The sequence below is a fragment of the Tachypleus tridentatus genome, chromosome 6, assembly GCF_004210375.1.
Source record: "Tachypleus tridentatus isolate NWPU-2018 chromosome 6, ASM421037v1, whole genome shotgun sequence".
Taxonomy (NCBI): Eukaryota; Metazoa; Arthropoda; class Merostomata; order Xiphosura; family Limulidae; genus Tachypleus; species Tachypleus tridentatus.
The window spans coordinates 111,611,785-111,630,531 of NC_134830.1; the positions used below are offsets into that span (position 1 = coordinate 111,611,785).

The window sequence follows — 18,747 nt, forward strand, 5'->3', positions numbered from 1 at the left end:
ACAATAACAAAAAACAGAACATTCGACACGGAAGGTAAGTAATCAGTGTGGGTTGCGCAAGTGCCCTTGCTTCCGTAAAATTTGTGCACGAATACACAGTAAAAGTGGAATCGATCACCGATAACAGACAATTCTCTGAACATACTTAACACAGGAGTAACGACAAATCAGATGAGCTGTTCGTTTAGTTGTGTAGTTTATCGCATATATATCCCAGAATCAGAAACGATTTGACCACCAACTACCGAGCAAATAGTTGTTGCTAGACAAATTTTACAGTTGGTACAACAACGTTTCTGAGATATTTATTTTATTGAGGGTTGTGTAGGGGTCAAGTGCTATCAAGTATAAAATAAATACTTTTTTAACCTTTAAGAAGTATCGATTTTCTCTATTTAATTCTCACTTCGCGGTAGGACAAAAGTAAGTGTATGGATTTACAACACTAATATTATGGGTTCGATTCCCCGCAGAGGACATAGCAAATAGCCCAGTTTTGCTTCGCTCAAAAACAAAAAAATTAAAGTATTAGTTATCTGAAGTCCCAAGCTGGTACAGCTGTAACTCTACGGATTTACAACGTTAAAATCAGAAGTTCGATTTCTCTCGGTGGACTCAGATCTGGGGCTGATGGGGAGCAGAACTCTTTAATAGGGCTCTGTCACCCCTCTCTTCTAATGCTACCCCGGTGGATACCACAGAAGAATAATTTGTCGGAAAAATGCACGTGTCATTCAAACTGGCTAGCAGACGGTGACTTGCATCACTGAACATTGTAACAGTAACCATGATATAACCAGTAATGTACCTCAGGGAACACTAAATGTCTGTTTGTTCTCATAACTCGCAAGTGGTTGTTTGTTTAGAAACTGTATAGACGTAGAAGTTATCAAGAAAATCATTCTGTGTCGACTTATTTCCTGCCGTGATGATACGGTACTAAGCTGGTCATTTTTTTAGCCCTGGTTTTTAACCGTTTTCGATAATGTTTTAATATGTCGGTGTTTGTGAGTGGTTGTTTAGTAGAAAAAATTTAAAAATTAAGAGAGATAATGAAAAACAAGGTACATAAATTCTGATATACCCATTTCATTAACGACGTTTATATTTTTTAAAATATGTTGTTTTTTATTCTCTACCAAGGGTAAAAAATGTGAAGAGAAATCCAATAATAAACCTTTCAAGAATACTGGCTCAAAACAAAATGTTTTAATTTTATCGTTAGTTACATCACGTGATAATATTATACTTTATACAGCATTTCGTCTTTACAATCACGTGGTAGGTAGGTAGGCTTACAACGCTACAAAGCGAGTTTCGGCACCCATGATTGGCACAACACGGATAGCCCATTGTTAATGATCCATGTGTTACTAATGGATCCTAGCTTGAACAGAAGCCCTAAGTTATATATTCCTGACTGTTGGTATGCAGTTTGTTTTATCATAATATCACAATGATGTTTAGGTACGCATAAGTGTAGTGTAACTAAGAGCCTAAAACTTGTGCATAAAGAAAAACAGGTTAAATTAAAACTTGCCATCGTTATTACAGACTGTCGTTACGATGTCTGTCGAAATGACCAGTCTCGTTACCATTTTGTGCATATAAATTACGTAATTATCTATTCCAGTTTAACTAGTAAGAGATTTCAGGAACTTGCAACCTCATCAGTGCTCTAGCGTACATCTGTAGGTGTACAGCAATGAAAATAATCATACAAAAACACAAGTGATACATATATAGAAGATGTACAAAGGTTGTAATGCCAACAAGATGACAAATTTGTTTGATGATATAAAAGATCACCACAGAATATCCTAAAAAAAATATTGTTCATTATACACTGGACCAATATTTTGAACGCGAGTTTTTGCTTTAAATACAGTATTACACATTTAATGCTGCACTATAGTTTCTTAATGTATGATTGTGAAACAGTCTTACAGTCTCAAGAGGGTTGATATAGGAGTTTTCTGCAGAACAAACCAAATTCATTAGCCCCTTCACTGTTGATATACCGTTTCACCGCATTTGCTTTATGCTTTGAATCATTTTTTTTCTGAAAAATGAATATTCGCCCGATTAGTCGTGTTCCCGAGTGAATAGCATAATAGAATCTGCTATACGTGTTAGCAGTCAGTGTGCCATCAGTTATGTGAACGTTACTGCAATCCAAAGTATTTACTGATCGCGCACCATGCTTCAATATAGAAAAAGTTTTGTTGATCCTTGTTGAACCATTCGAAGTTTGGCTCGTCCGACATGCACTTTACTTACAGTTTCAAATTAACTTTCAATTAAATTAGGGACGGATAGCGCAGATAGCCCTCGGGTAGCTTTGCGCGAAATTCAAAACAAACCAAACCATACAAAACGGATAAACAACCTTAAAGTTTTAGTTTAGTATCGTTCAACTTTCTTATGATAAAATATAATGCACAATTGTTCTTTCACGTTTTATAAATCCATATGTTTACAATCTAAATAAGTTGTTACATTAGTTACGTTTCGATCTCGAACTTGCATTTTTGTTATTTAAGTATAATACACAAAATTAGATACATAGTTAACTTCTTGAAGGTGTAATCATTTAAGTGCTTAAAGAAATATCGGTATCTTGCACCTTACAGTTTGATCTGATACAGTAATATCCTTTAATATTTACAAAACTCAAATGTGTTGATTAAATTACTTTTCAAACAAGTTAGTGCACAATCCTTGTTATATTTCTGTTGTTATTTAGTAAAGTCATTCCGTTTGAAAAAATAAAATTTGAATTCTACTTAAAAATTTGACATATCATGCTTATTAAACAGTGAATGTATATATTCAAACATAATGCTACATAGAAGGGGATATTGATAGTGTTTGGCCTTGCTATAATCCCTTCCCACTTCTACCTTAATCCCCGGAACTTACGGTTCATCCTGACACTACCAGTGACCACTTTCCTACCTTATTTAATATTCACCTTAACAAATGAGGTACTCACATCAACCTCCCACTGGTTTACGACTATATAAAAATGGACTGGAGAAACTCTAATTTTATCTGACAACATAATAATCTTTGATATTTACAAAACTCAAATATGTATTGATTAAATTAACTTCATATAAATTAGTGTACAATCCTTGTTATACTTCTGTTGTTAGTGATAGTTAAAAAAGCTACCTTTACCTAGATTCAACGTTGTGGAGATATCTCTCGATAAAATTAATGTCGTAGTTGTTTAACGAGTGTAGTTATTGTGTCTTCGATGACTACGCCTAGCATAATTAAATGGTCAAGGCACTAGATTCGCAATCTCCTTATAGCAGGTTCGAATCTCCTCACACCAAATATGCTAACTCTTTAAGCCGTGGGGGCATTATAACGTACGGTTAACCCCACTACTTGTTGGTAAAGAGAGTAGGTTAAGAGTTGACGGTGAGTAGTGGTGACTAGTTGCCTTCTCTCTATACTGTCACTGCTAAATTACAGACGCCTAGTGTAGATAACCCTTGTGTAGCTTTGGGCGAAATTAATAACAATAACATTCTGTCTTCATCTCGTTGTCTGAAATTGAATAAACGTAAACTTTAAAGATCAAATATGTAGCTTTTCCTTTTTCAGCAGTATCGAAGATGTATACATGTTTTTAGGTGCCATCTACTGCGAGAGACTTACAGTTTAAAATCGCTGAAGATTTTTCAGTATGCTACAAATAAGCAACCACTCACACAAAATATTATGTTTTTCACTCTTGTCATTCATTAAGCACGGCGTTTTATAAACATTTTAATGGGTTCTATATTCGTACAGTCGAGGTGGAGGAACTTGGAGTTAACTGCCATGACCAGTAAAAAAAAATAAACGAGATTAAAATTGATTTTTTTTCAGGTTAATCACTCGTGATAAATATATAGGAGCTTTAAATTACTTATATATTATGTATATTGTAAAGTTTTAGTTGTCCGGTGTTATTTTACAATGAACAAAAATAATAAAACCAAATTTTGTAAAAACGAAGTTATCCATAAGTTTTTAACATGCATTGAAAACAGGACGCGTACAGGTTTATAGCAAAACTTAATGTTTTAATTTGTCTTGACGCAGTAAATTAAAACCGATAACAAATATTTTCCATGCGAATTATTTATTTCTTTAGCTGTATGAGGATGACGTGTCATTCACCATGCATGTATAGCGAGTACTAGCATAAAGTTTCCTTGAAATTCTATTGACCAAGTTCTTCATATTAATGTTAATTTTCGTCTATAGGTTTCTTGGAAATCTGGCTTCATCTAGGTCATATCTAAGAACCCCTGAACGTTTCATGGCGATTAGAGTTCACAAAGTAGAAACTAAATGTGGAGAAATGAATCAAATAAGAAGTTTTAAAACCCTATTAGGGCACATTCGAGAAACCCTGGAAATTTCGTGATGATCAGAAGTCAGGACGTTGGAAAAACTTGGTTACGATAAGACAGACTTGTAGCCATAAACCGTTTTATAGTATAGATTTTTATTTTCACGGCCCCTTATACATAACAGAAGGTAAAGTCACTTGTCTTCAAACAAACACTATTACTTACAACATTGAATAATGTCATAAGTAAAAATTATATTTACAGAAAATTATTTTTATATTTAATGGTAGTACTTGATGTGGGTAAATTTCCATTGTCCACAGGTAAGCATATCCCTCCTCTACAAATGCTTTCCACACACGTTTGATAATCTCAAATCCAAGTATAAACATTTAAATAAATATGTTCAAAATATTTGCCTGTATTGAAAAATCAATAAATTGGTCAAAATAACAGCTGAAATCTAACAATATGAAAAGTAAAAGGTCCATTTATGTTTAATTGTATTGTCATTATTATTAACCCTACAACTGATAACAAAAGCTTTGTTTTCTGACTTGACTTTTCTGACAAAAAAAAAAAAAAGCAGCATGACGCCCCAACGAACTAGTTTATTTTTCTGCGACACAGTCGAGACGTAGAGCCAACTGTAAATATTACTCGTGAAAGCTAAGTATACGTAGTAACTCTTGATTCTGTCATCGTTAACAGCCGGTTGATCAGTCGTGCGTTATTATTTCAACTACATTATCACAAAAGACAACGTAACATGCTTCCATGCACATTAGGTTATTCATACTTGAACCTGTACTGCAGAATACCTTTCTTTCTCTTTAAATACCGAATAAACCAAGTCAGTATATTTTATAATTGATTCAAATTATTTATAAACAAGTTCAAAATAGATATATAATATTTTTAACGCTATTCATTTTAATTATTACATTTAATACTATTAAACCATCACAACACTAGTATTTAATTTCTTTCCCTTAAGTCGTTAAACCTAAAATTCTGTTTTGTTTGCCTAAAACGGGCTATGAATAATCAATAAAACGAAATTTCTTCCTTTATTTGTAAGTATTAACATCATCTGGCCGGGCGTGATTATTGGTTAGCATGATCGGACTGTAACTCCAAGAGTTCGTGGCTCGCTAACTGTTGTTGCAAAAACTCACTTCGCACTTATAGCCCGTAGGTACGCTATAAGAGTGGCAGTCAAAATAATCTTTTTGATATCAAATCCCACTGCTCGTTTAGAAAATAGTAACTAAAGAGTTGGCAATGGGCGCTATTGACTCGCTGCATTTCCGCCAGTTTATTATTTCAAAATGAAGGGCAGCTATGTATAACTGGTATAGACCCGTTGTGTAGCGTTGCATAAAATCGTGAAAGTTAAAATATTTTATGTTCGTTGCTACTTATGAAGATGTGTAGGTGGTGGGATAATGAACACGTTGTCCAGAATAAATGTATGTATATAGGTAATTGAAAATTCCTGTATTTTTTTTATCGATAACTAGACGGTGGTCTTTAAAGCATTTACTTACCAAGCGGAACTACTAACAAAACAAAAATTGACTGGTCCATTCACTCTTCGCTGACTACCAGGAAAATGCTGATCTCGTGCGTTTAGGACTTCTTTTTGGTATGGTCTTAAACTTTTGACCAGCTAGTATTTAGGCTAATTTCATAGTGTTCACATTTTCCCTATTAAATGCTAAAAGCGTTTTTTATTTTTATTTTCCCTTTTCTTATTTTCATCTTTCGAAGCTCTATTCAAATACGTGGTTGAGTCTAACAACGCAAAATGCATATTTTTTCTTTATGTTCATTGGCCTTAAGATTTTGGCTAGCAGTATATATCAGCGTTAGGCCTTTCTCTTTTACGATTGTTACTTTGAGTTTGCTAGCTTTCTATGACCGAACTTCTCTCTCTCGTATCTTTGCTCTTACTCTCTTTCTCTCTCTTCCTTACTGTTCCTGCTCGTCTGGTTGCAGTTATTTATATGCCTATAATTTAGGCCTTCTAGAAATTCTGATAACCTCGGCATCAATGAATGAATTACAAACACAACATAAATAAATTAATAATACACTAAACAGTCTTTTACAGCTGACAAACTCAAAGACGTAGAAGCCACAAAAGACGATCGCGAATCTTATAGCATGAATTCCACTTTTTACTTGTATCATATAGAGTAACTTATATTTATTTGGAGGTGTAGCTAGATGCTTTGTCTTGATAGAGTCGTATTTACTGGCATTCAATCCCTGCAAAGAAGGAGCTTTCTTGACGTGCGACATAATTACATTAGCCCGTTAGTAAGCACAGTTCGCTCTAGTATTTTTCTTAACCAACAATTATATCCCCTGCAATCACTATAGTTTCCTTGGGAAACAACAATTTTGTTATCTTGCCCAGTACTAATTTCTAAATGTCATATAGATAGTAGAACGATATTTAAGGCAAAGCTATTAAGAAAGTCGAAACGTTGTTCTCTCCTTATCAAAAAGTGTTAATACCCATAACAGCCGTTCTGAGATACAGAACTATTCTTTTTAAACCAAATGATAAACATCTTGCAGTTATAAAAAACCGTACTCATATATTAAGATGTAGAATATGTGACCAAACAGAAAATTCAAAATTTACTGAAAAGCACAAGTTTCATATCAGAAACTCAAATCAAAGCCGTTTAAGATGTTCAGAATATTTCTTTCAAATATGTCTTAAGTTCCTATTGTTTATTACAAGAGCCTTCCTTTTTTTTTTTTTACATATACTGATTTTCAGGAATTGTTCAATGAAAACATAGGGAGTACTTGAAACCTTGAAATTATACCATTTGTTCAATCTCATGTTTTAAATTATGTTTTAATATTTACAAGTTTTAACTGTTTATAAATTCTATATATGTATATTACCGATTTTTTAACATTTTTGTACTTAATCTGTAACAAGATTGAAATAAATATAAATATAAATTTAATGTATTATGAATTATTTGTTACTTAGATTGGCTGCAGTCTTAAAACTTCGAAAGATCTACTGAACAAACAAAAACTAGAATAAAGTTGTTTTATTATTTGTAATTAAACACAAAGTTATATAATGGATTATCTGTGCGCTGACCGCCACGGGCATCAAAACCAGGTTTCTAGCGTTGTAAGTCCACAGATGTACCGTTGTGCCAATGGGGAGGGGGGAGGGGAAAGCTAGAATAAAAGTGAAAATAAATTACAATTTAATCTTGGTGGTGGTGCTTTAAATATTTATATATCATATACTTAGGAGGTCCATTCCCCGCAAACACAAAATGCAGCTGTTTGTCACGCACATATAATAAATCACGCATATGCTTTACATATAATTCAGAAGTACTCAATTTCCAGAACGACAAAGAACGTATAACATTCTATATCATACACTACACGATTACTTAAATATTCAAGCTAGATTTTATATCAGATAGCTTCTGGCTGATAATATTTGAACGTAAGCCTAAATATCAACCTAAATAGCGCCTTATGCGCCACAAGGTCCGGTACTAAATGACCAGTTCAGATATCTCAAGGTTCAGACAGAACTATCCCTAATTTTGTACTACTGACCTAAGGGAAGGTAACTAGTGAACAGTACCTACCGCCTACGCATATACTCTTAACCAAATGGTAGGGTTAATTGTAACATTTATAACGAACCCACAGCTGAAACTGCTAATCGTGAATTTGGTTGATCGGTTGATTTAGTGTTTTATGGCACAAAGCAGCAAGGTTATCTGCTCCAAATATCCAGTAAAAAGGTAAAATTAAAGTAAACGTAGTAAAATTCAAAAAAGGAAATTAAGGTTAAACAAAATAGAGTTAAAAAACAACATAAATAGCATAAAATCAATGTTTACATCTAGTCTACAACGCTAAGAGAAAAAGTACAGTAACAGAAGTCGTAAAGGACTTTCTGTAGCATAATGGTAATTATCATAACTTGCCAGGATGACTAACGTGTAGTTCAAACGGATAGTTCACACAGCAGTGTTAGTCACCTGAAGTTGGCCTTTTCAGTCCTGGTGTCGAGTTATTTTATGTTACGGTCATTTACTAATTTCAAATCGAACTAGAGAGACTGAGATTCTTAAAATGGAACGACATGAAAAAAGGTTAAATGTATAAATTAAAAAACTTAAATGGCATTAAAAAGATTAATGACCTTTAAAAAACTAAAAACATTACCAAGGTGGACAGTGTCACCATCACCAATAACACTGTCTAACGTTATGGACAAACCTTGAGACAGAACATGCTTAAAATGGTGCCGTCGTTGTGAATCATAACGACGACAAAGTACAATGTGGCTTATTGTGATTTGAGTGTTACACAAACTACACACTGGTGCATCAGTTCCAGATAAAAGAAAACGATGAGTTAAAAAACTGTGACTAATGCGTAGTCTAGTTAGAACAACTTCCTTTTTCCAAACCTTACGAAAGTAAGAAGTCCAATACAGGGTTTTATTTAGAAAAGTCTGTTTTCGCGTTGCTCACTCCAAGTCGACTGCCACCTGGCACGGAGTCGAGCCTTGAATACAGGACCATAGTCCATGTATGGAATAGGCACAGCGGTGATAGTGCCAGAGCAGATAGATTTAACTGTCGTTTCTGCGAGCTCCTTCCCACGAATACCAACGTGGCCCGGTATCCAGAAAAAAACTGGATAGATGTTAAAGAGAAATGGGTCAGTCAGTTTTGAAAATCGGCGATAACAGGGTGTGAACCAACGTGAAGCGATTCCAAGGCAAGTAGAGAACTAAGCGAGTCAGTATACAGTGCAGTTTGAGTACTGCTTAGATTCTATGTGATCCAGGGCAAGAGAAATGGCGTACAGTTCAGCAGTGAACACAGAAGCTGGAGAAGGGATTCTGTGTGTAACCATCGGACCGCACCAAACCATGGCAGAGCCCACAGAGTCACCTGATTTTGAACCATCCATATAAATAAGAATTGAAAAATTGTTCGAAAGATGTTCAGTAAATAAAAGACGGTATTTCCAATCAGGAGTATCTGCTTTTCTCAGATTACTGGGAGAAAGGTCACATTTGGAGACTGTAATAAGCCATGGTGGGATATGCTGACCAGTGGATACTGCAATGTTATCCAAGGACAGACCCAATTCATCCAACTGTGCCTGGATACGAAGGCCAAACGGAGCAATGGCAGATCGTCTGTTTTGAAAAAGTATGGCTCACCGAGAAAGGAAAAAACAACCCCAGGTGGGATGCTTTGGTAAGGTATGAAGTTTTGAAGCATATAGTAAAGACAGGTGCAAACGACGGAGGTGCAAAAAAGGTTCATGAGACTATGTATAAACTCTGTAGTGGTGAAGTGCAGAAATCCCCAGTGCAGAGCCAAAGTCCTTGATGATGAATAGGGTCCAGCATCTTTAAGGAAAGGTCCTGGTACAGCCATAGACCACTGATCCATAGTTGAGTTTCGATCGAATAAAAACACGATATACCTTTAGCATAGAACGTCGATCTGCTCCCCAAGTGGTGGAAGAGAGAACACAGAGGATGTTCAGTGCTCTTGTACATTTGACCCATAGCTGCTTAATGTGTGGTATAAAGGTCAGCTTACGTTCACAGATAAGCCCCAAGAACTTGGTCTCAGCTTCACTGATACGGAGTTCAGGATCAGGGTGAATACCCCGGTGGTGGCAAAAGTACATGCAAACAGTGTTTGAGAGAGAGAAGTTAACAATGTTTGCTGTGGTCCACTTCAGTAAACAATTGAGGGTAGTCTGCAGCTGTTGCTCAATGAACCTCATGTTCGATGAATGTCATGAGATGTGGAAGTCGTCGACATAGAGCCTGTTTGCAACAGTAAGAGGGAGTTGTTCGGTGATGGCATTAATCTTTATACTGAAAAGTATGACACTCAAAACACAGCCCTGAGGAACTCCAAGTTCCTGTAGAAGAGAACGGAAAAGTGTCGAACCCACACAAACTTGGAATCTCCTGTCCATTAACATTTTTAATAAAAATAGGCAAATGGCTATGGAGGTCTCGAAAAGTACCATACCTCCATGTTATGTCATAAGCCTTCTCAATGTCAAAGAATATTGATATAAGATGTCGTTTGAGAAAGGCTTCTCTGATTGACGTTTCAAGTCGAATCAGGTGGTCCATGGTGGAGCACTGTCGTCGGAACCCACACTGGGTGGGAGAGAGGAGGTTGTTTGATCCAAGGAACCAAACAAGACGAGCATTAACCATCCTCTCTAAGGTCTTACAGAGACTGCTCATCAATGAAATTAGACGGTAGTTTGAAGGGATCTTGAGATCCCTTTCCAGGCTTAGAAAAAAGTAGGACAATAGCCTGGCACCAGGCATCAGGAAATACATTCTCCTGCCAGATTCGGTTAAAAACAAGTAGAAGAATAGTAAGAGAAGCAGGAGCTAGATGGCACAACATGTCATAGTGTACACCATCTGGTCCAACTGATATACTGCTAGACTGATGAAGGGCCAGTTTCATTTCCACCAGTGTAAATGGACAAATATTGTTATAGAGACAATCAGCTCGTAAGGAAAGAGGTGATTGCTTTGCCTGAGTCTTGATGGCTAAGAAGGTGGAGGAAGGAGCAGAAGTGCTAGATACCCGGCAAAAGCTTTCACCTAGAGTATCGGCAATGCTCCGGATATCAGCTACTTCCTGGCCATCAGAAAGTAAGATCGAGAGAGAGACAGAATGGTATTGCCCACTGACCTTTTGAATCTTGCCCCATATGACTTTGGAGCTGGTGGTAGAAGATATGCCAGTTGTGAACTTAATCCAATATTCCTTCTGGCTTTGACGTCTTACCCACTGAGCATGTGCACGGGCCTGCTGGAAAGCGATTCAGTTTGAGAAAATATACGAGGCCCGTTTTTGAGCCTTCCATGCCATGTGGCAGGCAGGATTCCACCTCACGCGAGAATATAGTGGAAAACGTGTCGAGGTTTTAGGAATACATTGAGCAGCTACTTGTATAATACAGTCAGTCACTGCTGCCACAAGTCGGCTATTGATGGCAGGTTCAAATTCTGTGAGAGCAGTGAAAATGGGCCAGTCTGCCTGATCCAGCTTCCAAAAGGGCAGGCGGGTTGGGTGACATCGACCACAGCCAATCTCTCTCAAAATTATAGGAAAGTGATCACTGCCTCGTGGATTATTGTCAACCCTCCATGAAAAATGGCAAAATAATGAAGGGGAGCAAATTGAGAGATCAATAGCAGTAAAGAACTGACTAGGTGCGTGTAAATAAGTAGAAGAACCAATATTGAAAAAAGAAAGATTGTGATCAGAGAGCATATGCTCTACAGAGCGACCCCTCCTATCAATAACAGCACTTCCCCAGAGGGGATGATGTCCATTAAAGTCCCCAGAATTAAAATGAGAGACAGCAACTGTTCAATGAGTGCATCAAGATCTAATTGATCATATGTCACTCAAGGTAACAGGTAGAGAGAACAAACAGTGATGGTACGACCCAAGGAAAGACGAATGGCTACGGCCTCCAAGAGTGTGTTGAGTGACAAAAACAGGGTGGGCATATGCTGATCACATATGCCACCCCTCCATGCACTCGTCCATCACACATCCTGTCATTTCTGTACAAAGAAAACTACCGAAAGGTGACTGTATCGGCAGGTTTCAGAAATGTTTCCTCTAAGAGAAGACATACAGGATGGTAGGAAGCAATCAGTATTTTGATGTCATCCAGATTAGAACGTAAACCTCGACAGTTCCATTGTTTCAAGGTGGCCATTTTTAATTACGTGTAGGTGAACTGGGTGAAGAACCCTTCTGTTTACGACTACGTCTTTCTTTTTTACTGTCCTTATTCGAGGGAAGTCTATCGACCTCCATGGATCCTGCCCTGGGTCGATTGGGGAGGTCTTTGTTGTTAGAAGGGGATTCCAGTGACTGAGGACGTAAACGAAGGATTGTTTTGCATCTTGAGGTAGGAGAAAAAAATGTACTCGAGAAAATGTTTGTACCTGAAACCAAAAGATGTGGATCTTGGGGTTTGTTGGAATGTTTGTAAGAGACAGAGATGGGTCTCGAAGTTGATTCATTAACTTTTTTAACAATGGAGGTCAAAAGGCTTTTCATTTGTTTTGAGAACAATTCTCTTGGAGGCAAAAGAGATGTGTCTGCACTCTCACTGTAGTTGTGGAACAAAGTGCAGCACTTATACGCATCATGGCCCTTGCCACCTAAACGAGAACAGTCAAGGAACCACGACATGACATCTTTGAGTAACCGAACAGCTGGCACTAAAAACATCGGAAAGGGTTTGAAATGTATGGCCATACCCTGCAATTAAGATAACCTGCCTTGATGGTGGCAGGCGGACGTGGTGATGTAAATGTCAGAACGAGGATACTGGTCGGCAATGTAACTCCATCTTTGCGAGTGGAGATGATACGCCTCACTGCAGAAACACCTTAGGTGGTGAATCCAGTGAGAATCCCTGGCTCGGGGATGTTCTTCAAATCCCTCTTAACAATAACTCCTCGTGATGAATTCAAAGTAGCATAAGGTATAACCTCAATAGGTATATCCCCAATTGCCTTTGAATTCAAGGAGTTCACTGTGTTGAGATGTGGATGTTTCTACTAATATGTCAGCAGATCGAAGCTTCTTTACTGACTTTGGAGAGCCAGAAAGTTTCTCCAGTCCCTTCTGAATAAGAAAAGGGGATATTTGCCCTAAAGATTTCTCTAAAAGAGAATGTAGGATAAGAAAATGAGGTACGATAGGAGGTATAGATGTTGAAGATTGCTGATCAGAAACTTCAAAACATGGTCGTCTATCTATGGACTGTTTTTTCACTATTTATTTGAATTTTTCGTAAAAGGATCCATAGGAAAAAAGGAAATTTCGGAGCCCACTGACCCCACCCACCATGGAGCCCTACGAGGGGACGCACTACAATGTTAAGCAAGGACACTGCATCAACGCCAGAGTTTCGTGAGCACTATACCCAAACATCAGCATCAGATACAATGTCAACAACACCTGTTGTAAACATCCAACCCTGGTACTTAGTTCATCCTAGACCGAGTGGACCAGCCGACTGACCGAAGGGGGACCCACCCAAAGGCCGACCGCCTACAGGAATTCAAGACCAAAGTGGTGTGTTAGGGTTTGACCACTCAACCACCAGGATCTTCCCCTTCACGGTCGCCACGCTCGGCAAACACGCGAGTGGATGTTTAGATCCCAGAAGAGGTAAACTGAAAGACCAGAACCTTTCTTGGAAAGTCCCCTCACCACGTACAGGAATCCCCATTGAGGGGAATCGTGAATTTTTATTTTATGTTTTAAATAAATACGAATAATCTGAAGATTTTATAAAATGGATTAAAAATAATCTGTGTCAACAATATATCTAAAGTAGACGTGCATGGAATTTCAACGGGAGAAGTTTATGTAAGGTCAGAAATGAGAGAAGACTGTCTTTTATTTTCCACTTTGCAAGTCTTAATCTTAAAATGTTTTTATCCAGTCCAAATGCTAGGCCTGACGTTAAAAGTTTTCCAGTATCAGGAAACTATAATATCTAGCAAAAATGTATGGCACATGTTGATAACGTAAACTTATCTCTCACTAGTGAGGAATATCACAGAAATTATGAGAATATAAGAAAAACTCTGTAAAGCCAGTGCAGCAAAAATTGTTTGTTCGTTTTCGAATTTCGTACAAAGCTGCACGAGGGCTATCTGCGCTAGCAGTCCCTAGTTTAGCAGAGTAAGACTAGGGGGAAGACAACTACTCATCATCACCCACCGGCAGTCCTTGAGCTACTCTTTTACCAACGAATAGTTGGATTAATCGTAACATTATAATACCCCCATGGGTGAAAGGGCAAACATGTTTGGTGTGACGGGGATTCAAACCCGCTACCCTCGGATTACTATTCGAGCGCCCTAACCACCTGGCCATGTCGGGCCCCATACTTTTATACATCAATTAATTAAACTTAAAAGAGTGATTTCTGTCTAATTTAATTTTACCTTACAAGTCTCATTTAACTGTGCTGTTAAAAGGCGACAGAGGTAAATTTTAACCTTTTCTTTGTACCCTGTTTTGCATTTAATTATACCGGTGCAGTAAAGATTTGTGGAAAACTAATATTAAAGTACCACTTAATTATAGCTGACAATTTTAAAAGTATAATTAACACTCCTACGAAAAGTGGGGCCTAATAGGCCCCAGAGCAACTTGAAAGGTTATTAATATTAGGCTAATAATTTTGTATTTAAATGAAATGAAATCAAATGAAATGGAAATTTGTGTTAAGTGTTAAGTATCTGTTTTTGCCACACAACATGAAACTGCGATTCTTGCCTTGGACCATCCAATACGTAGCCTGACACCGTAACCAACTGTGTGTAAAATGCAGAAACTTAAGTAAACGTACATCGTTTTAACTGAGTAAAAACAAACTTAAATATTTGAGTTCCAAGCCTTATATTTGTACGCAGTTTACAAAAGAAGGCACAGTGACATCCTTCCACTTACTTTTGAATGTCGAAAATTAAAAGAAATGTAAATTAATTCCAATAATCCAGAGTTGAGTGGTATCTGGTATAATAAATAAATGGATAGAAATGAAGTCATTGTTACTGGCAAAAAGCATTAAAAACTTATCTATTCTGCTCATTTTCTTTTGCATTTCATGCAAAGTTATATGTGCTACCTACCTGCTCCTAATGTAGTACTGATAGGTAAGGCAACTAGTTAACATCACCAACTCTCTGCTTTTGGGCTATTCTTTCACCAATCACATTATAACGTCCCAAGGGTTGAAAGATCGAGTATGTCTTGCGATGGGGATTCGAACGTGTGACCCATACATTGTGAATCGAACGTCCTAACCATCAGGCCATGTCATATCCTGTATTTTAACTGACTCATAACTTATATAGATGATAAAACTTTTGATGCAAGAGTTGTGTTGGGCTTAAGTTTTTGGAGTCTCATCAACAGTGCATTAAAGATGCTTTGTGTGTTGTTAATCGCAAAGTTACGCAATGGCGTATCTGTGCAGTGCAAACAGCAACTATCGATAGATTGTATTATTATAACATTTACCTTTCCAACAGATCAGAATACACTGCATTCTAAGTTTAGGCACACGAGATTTTTCATCATCATTACAGAACTTAAAATTAATTCCATTTTTAAAGTTAATTCAAAATTCAAATTAAAGTTATCTGGATCTCTCTCTTGGCCATATTGTGATATCTTCTATATCAACTTATGTTTTAATCTTATCCGTACCTAGTCATTTAATGGTTTATGAACTGTAAACTTGATTTTATTACTCAATTTAAAGTATCAACAGCCATTGTAGCCTAGTTGGTGAGAGCCTTGAAGTAGTAATAGTATTATTTTTTAATTGTGAAGCCTAGTGGTCGGATATATCACATTTCTAAAATCATCTATATCTACGGTGCAAAACTTATATAAACTGCTGAGAGCAATTTTTTAATTAAAAACATAAACGAATTATTTTAACCATAAAAATCAACCTGCAAGTTACAAATGTCACTTTAATATTAACACAATTATTGATCAGTAGGCTACACAAACAGGAATAACACAATGAATTAATAACGTTTGGGGAAGGGTCCAGGACCATGTCTCAATTCTATGACAACTGATTCTCGCTTGAAATCAACCTTTTGATGTTGCATTCCTATTCATAAATACAGAGTTTTGCAAAATTTGGCGTTACTTTGATAAAACATATGATGTATACTTTGTTAACAGTTATAACTATCAGGCTTGAATGCGGTAATCAAATGATGTCGACCACCAAAAGTTCTCTAATTGTTTTAATAAATATTCTATATTTTTTTAACGATGTTTCAATTGTGGGCAATTGCTCTAAATTTTTCTTTACATGAATTGAATCGTTATAGGTTTTGTCTTCAGACAAAATTGTTTTTTCGTATGTCTTTTGTATTTTATAATCATTAAAAAATTAGTCTATTTTATTCCACTATTTTTATTGAAATAGAAGAGACGTCACTTTTATGCAACAAAAGTGCCGAATTTTTTTGCAACAATGTGCAATTTCTCATCTTGAAAAATACAAGCTGTAATCACCAAATTATCTACCTAATTATATTCTCACTTTGAAACAAACAAAGTTTAAAGATGTTTTAAAAATAATAAAATATAAATAAATCGGTAGACTACAAAAAATATTTGGGTGAGACATTCTCCGCATACCTTTAGGGTAGGAAGGCTTATGATTCGAGTCACACTCAAATTCATGCTTAGCGAGGAACCTATTGAACTTAATAATTAAAGTACGCAGAAACAGCATCTTTTATATTAAGCCACTTCTGATCTTAAATTATTGCAAATTTTCGACATTCAAACAGTATAGCTTTTACCAGAAGCTGAGTAGAGATGTTGTATTAATTACTTTGAAGCTTGACTACTGTAAAACTTAACGTCCTTGTTTTTACAAATTAATGAAAACTATAGATTTAAGTTTAAATTTCTGGATAGTTATGAGGACATCAACCATTCATGATTCAGTAATAAAACAATTTAAAAGTTTACTACTATTAATACTGCCTCAGTGTCTTTAGACTGTAAGCTTAAGGGCTAAAACACAGGTTACATAAATTGTCACTGCTGCCAAAACCACATTTTTTATGAATACGAGCTGCACCTGCAACGGAAATTACTTAAATATTTATTAATTGTTCTTATTTCTCACTAAATCCTACAAATAAATGAAATTGTGCTTATTTATTGCAATATATATTGACCCATCTTATTCTTAAGAGTTGGATAGTATATACATATTTTATATAAACGTTATTAATAAAGCAAACTTACACGAAAGGATGAGTCTGTGATAAATACCTGGATTGTCAAGTTGAAGACTTTTAGTGGAACTTTGTCTAATTTGATACTGCTTTCTAGATAATCTTCGAGTTCGTCGTTGTTCAAAGTTCCTTTGGAAAAAAAAGGCAAGCTCACCCATGTCTTCTTCAGTTGTTTGAGGTTAAGGTGATTAGTTTGATGTGGAATCCACATTAAAATCCAAATACAACACAGTAACAAACATATTATTCCAACAAATAAATTCTTCTTTTGGCACAAAAATAGATTATTAATTCGAAACATCATCGTATGGTTATGAAATAGCTCTGTTTCAACAAATTGACGTCATATGCCACAGTTTACTGAGTTAGGTTATTATTATTATTAAGCCTTATTATAGGCTATGGTCGTTTAATAGTTCCTTCGTGTTCGAATAAAAACAACTTTCACGTGATTAATTACAATATTTTACCCCTTTCTATAATCATCGGAAACATTTAGTTTTCGTTGTTGACTGACTAATGCTTTGCTGTTCTCTTAAGTAGGGCCTTGTCTACTTAAGTAGTATTTATCAAAGGTACTGTCCAAAAGTTCAAACACACTAATCAGTACAACAACCAATCGCCCTTGAGTTAACGCGACTTGGAATAACCCTACAAAACAGGTCGCGTAGCAACGCTTTCACTTCAGTGATACAATTGTGACCGAGTTAAGGAAACGAAACACCTGCATCAAGCATCACGAGGAAGAAAAGTGCATGTATCAACTTCGAACGAGCACGTTACACGTTTGTGCAGCACAGTAATACTAAATATGTTGAAACACTTGAACATAAATATCCATTACGTGCAAAAACTCGCACATCCCTGATGATTGAGAAATGACGGCAGTTACCTACAAACCTCTGAATGTGTTTGTTTTTTATCATGGAATTGCTATAATTTGTATAAGATAAAACATGGGAACATGAATAGTGATATTATGCCAATAGAGATAATATGTTTGTTTATCTATAAATGTTTTTTGGCCTATTGCGAGTGGTTAACCTACACCAAACAGCTAGAAAATATATTTCAAACGTTTGCATTTGTGAAATTTTACAAATTCAAAAAAACTCACCTGTCTCTCCCTTCTTCACCATTCGGGGATGGCGTTTGGAACTCACCTTCCCAGTGAGCTTTTCTATTTGATGATAACATTATTTGAAAAAAAAAAACTACCTTCAGACTTCAGATAATTATAATTTTGATTTTAATCGACGTTTGCCGTTTCTTCAGAGTTGGTACATAAAATTATTTGACATTACAACATGTGTAAAGTAATAAAAATTATCTAATAATCATGCTCGTGTAAAGCTCGTCATTTCTAACTGATAACTTGGGTACTTGATCGAAACATCGTTAAGTGTTCTAAAACTAATCTTACTTTCTGTAAAAGGTATAAATTGTAATAAATGTACTTAATCAGTAAGTAAATTAAAAAAAACAACTGTTAAT

The 18,747-nt window shown here is 36.1% G+C and overlaps 1 protein-coding gene across 4 annotated transcripts in view; it reads right to left on the reverse strand.

Moving 5' to 3' along the window:
• LOC143253307 (putative protein-lysine deacylase ABHD14B) overlaps positions 1-18,134 on the reverse strand; it is a 38,469-nt gene extending 20,335 nt beyond the window's left edge. Inside the window, exons 1-2 of one of the 4 annotated variants that reach the window (XM_076506971.1) lie at positions 17,264-18,134; positions 7,492-7,574 (exon numbers count right to left, since the gene is read on the reverse strand). In XM_076506971.1, coding sequence (XP_076363086.1) covers positions 7,492-7,574; positions 17,264-17,411 — 231 coding nt within the window. In that variant the 5' untranslated portion in view covers positions 17,412-18,134. The remainder of the gene's footprint in view (positions 1-7,491; positions 7,575-17,263) is intronic. The other 3 variants (XM_076506972.1, XM_076506969.1, XM_076506970.1) reach the window with 3 other exon arrangements.
• Positions 18,135-18,747: the final 613 nt, after the last annotated feature.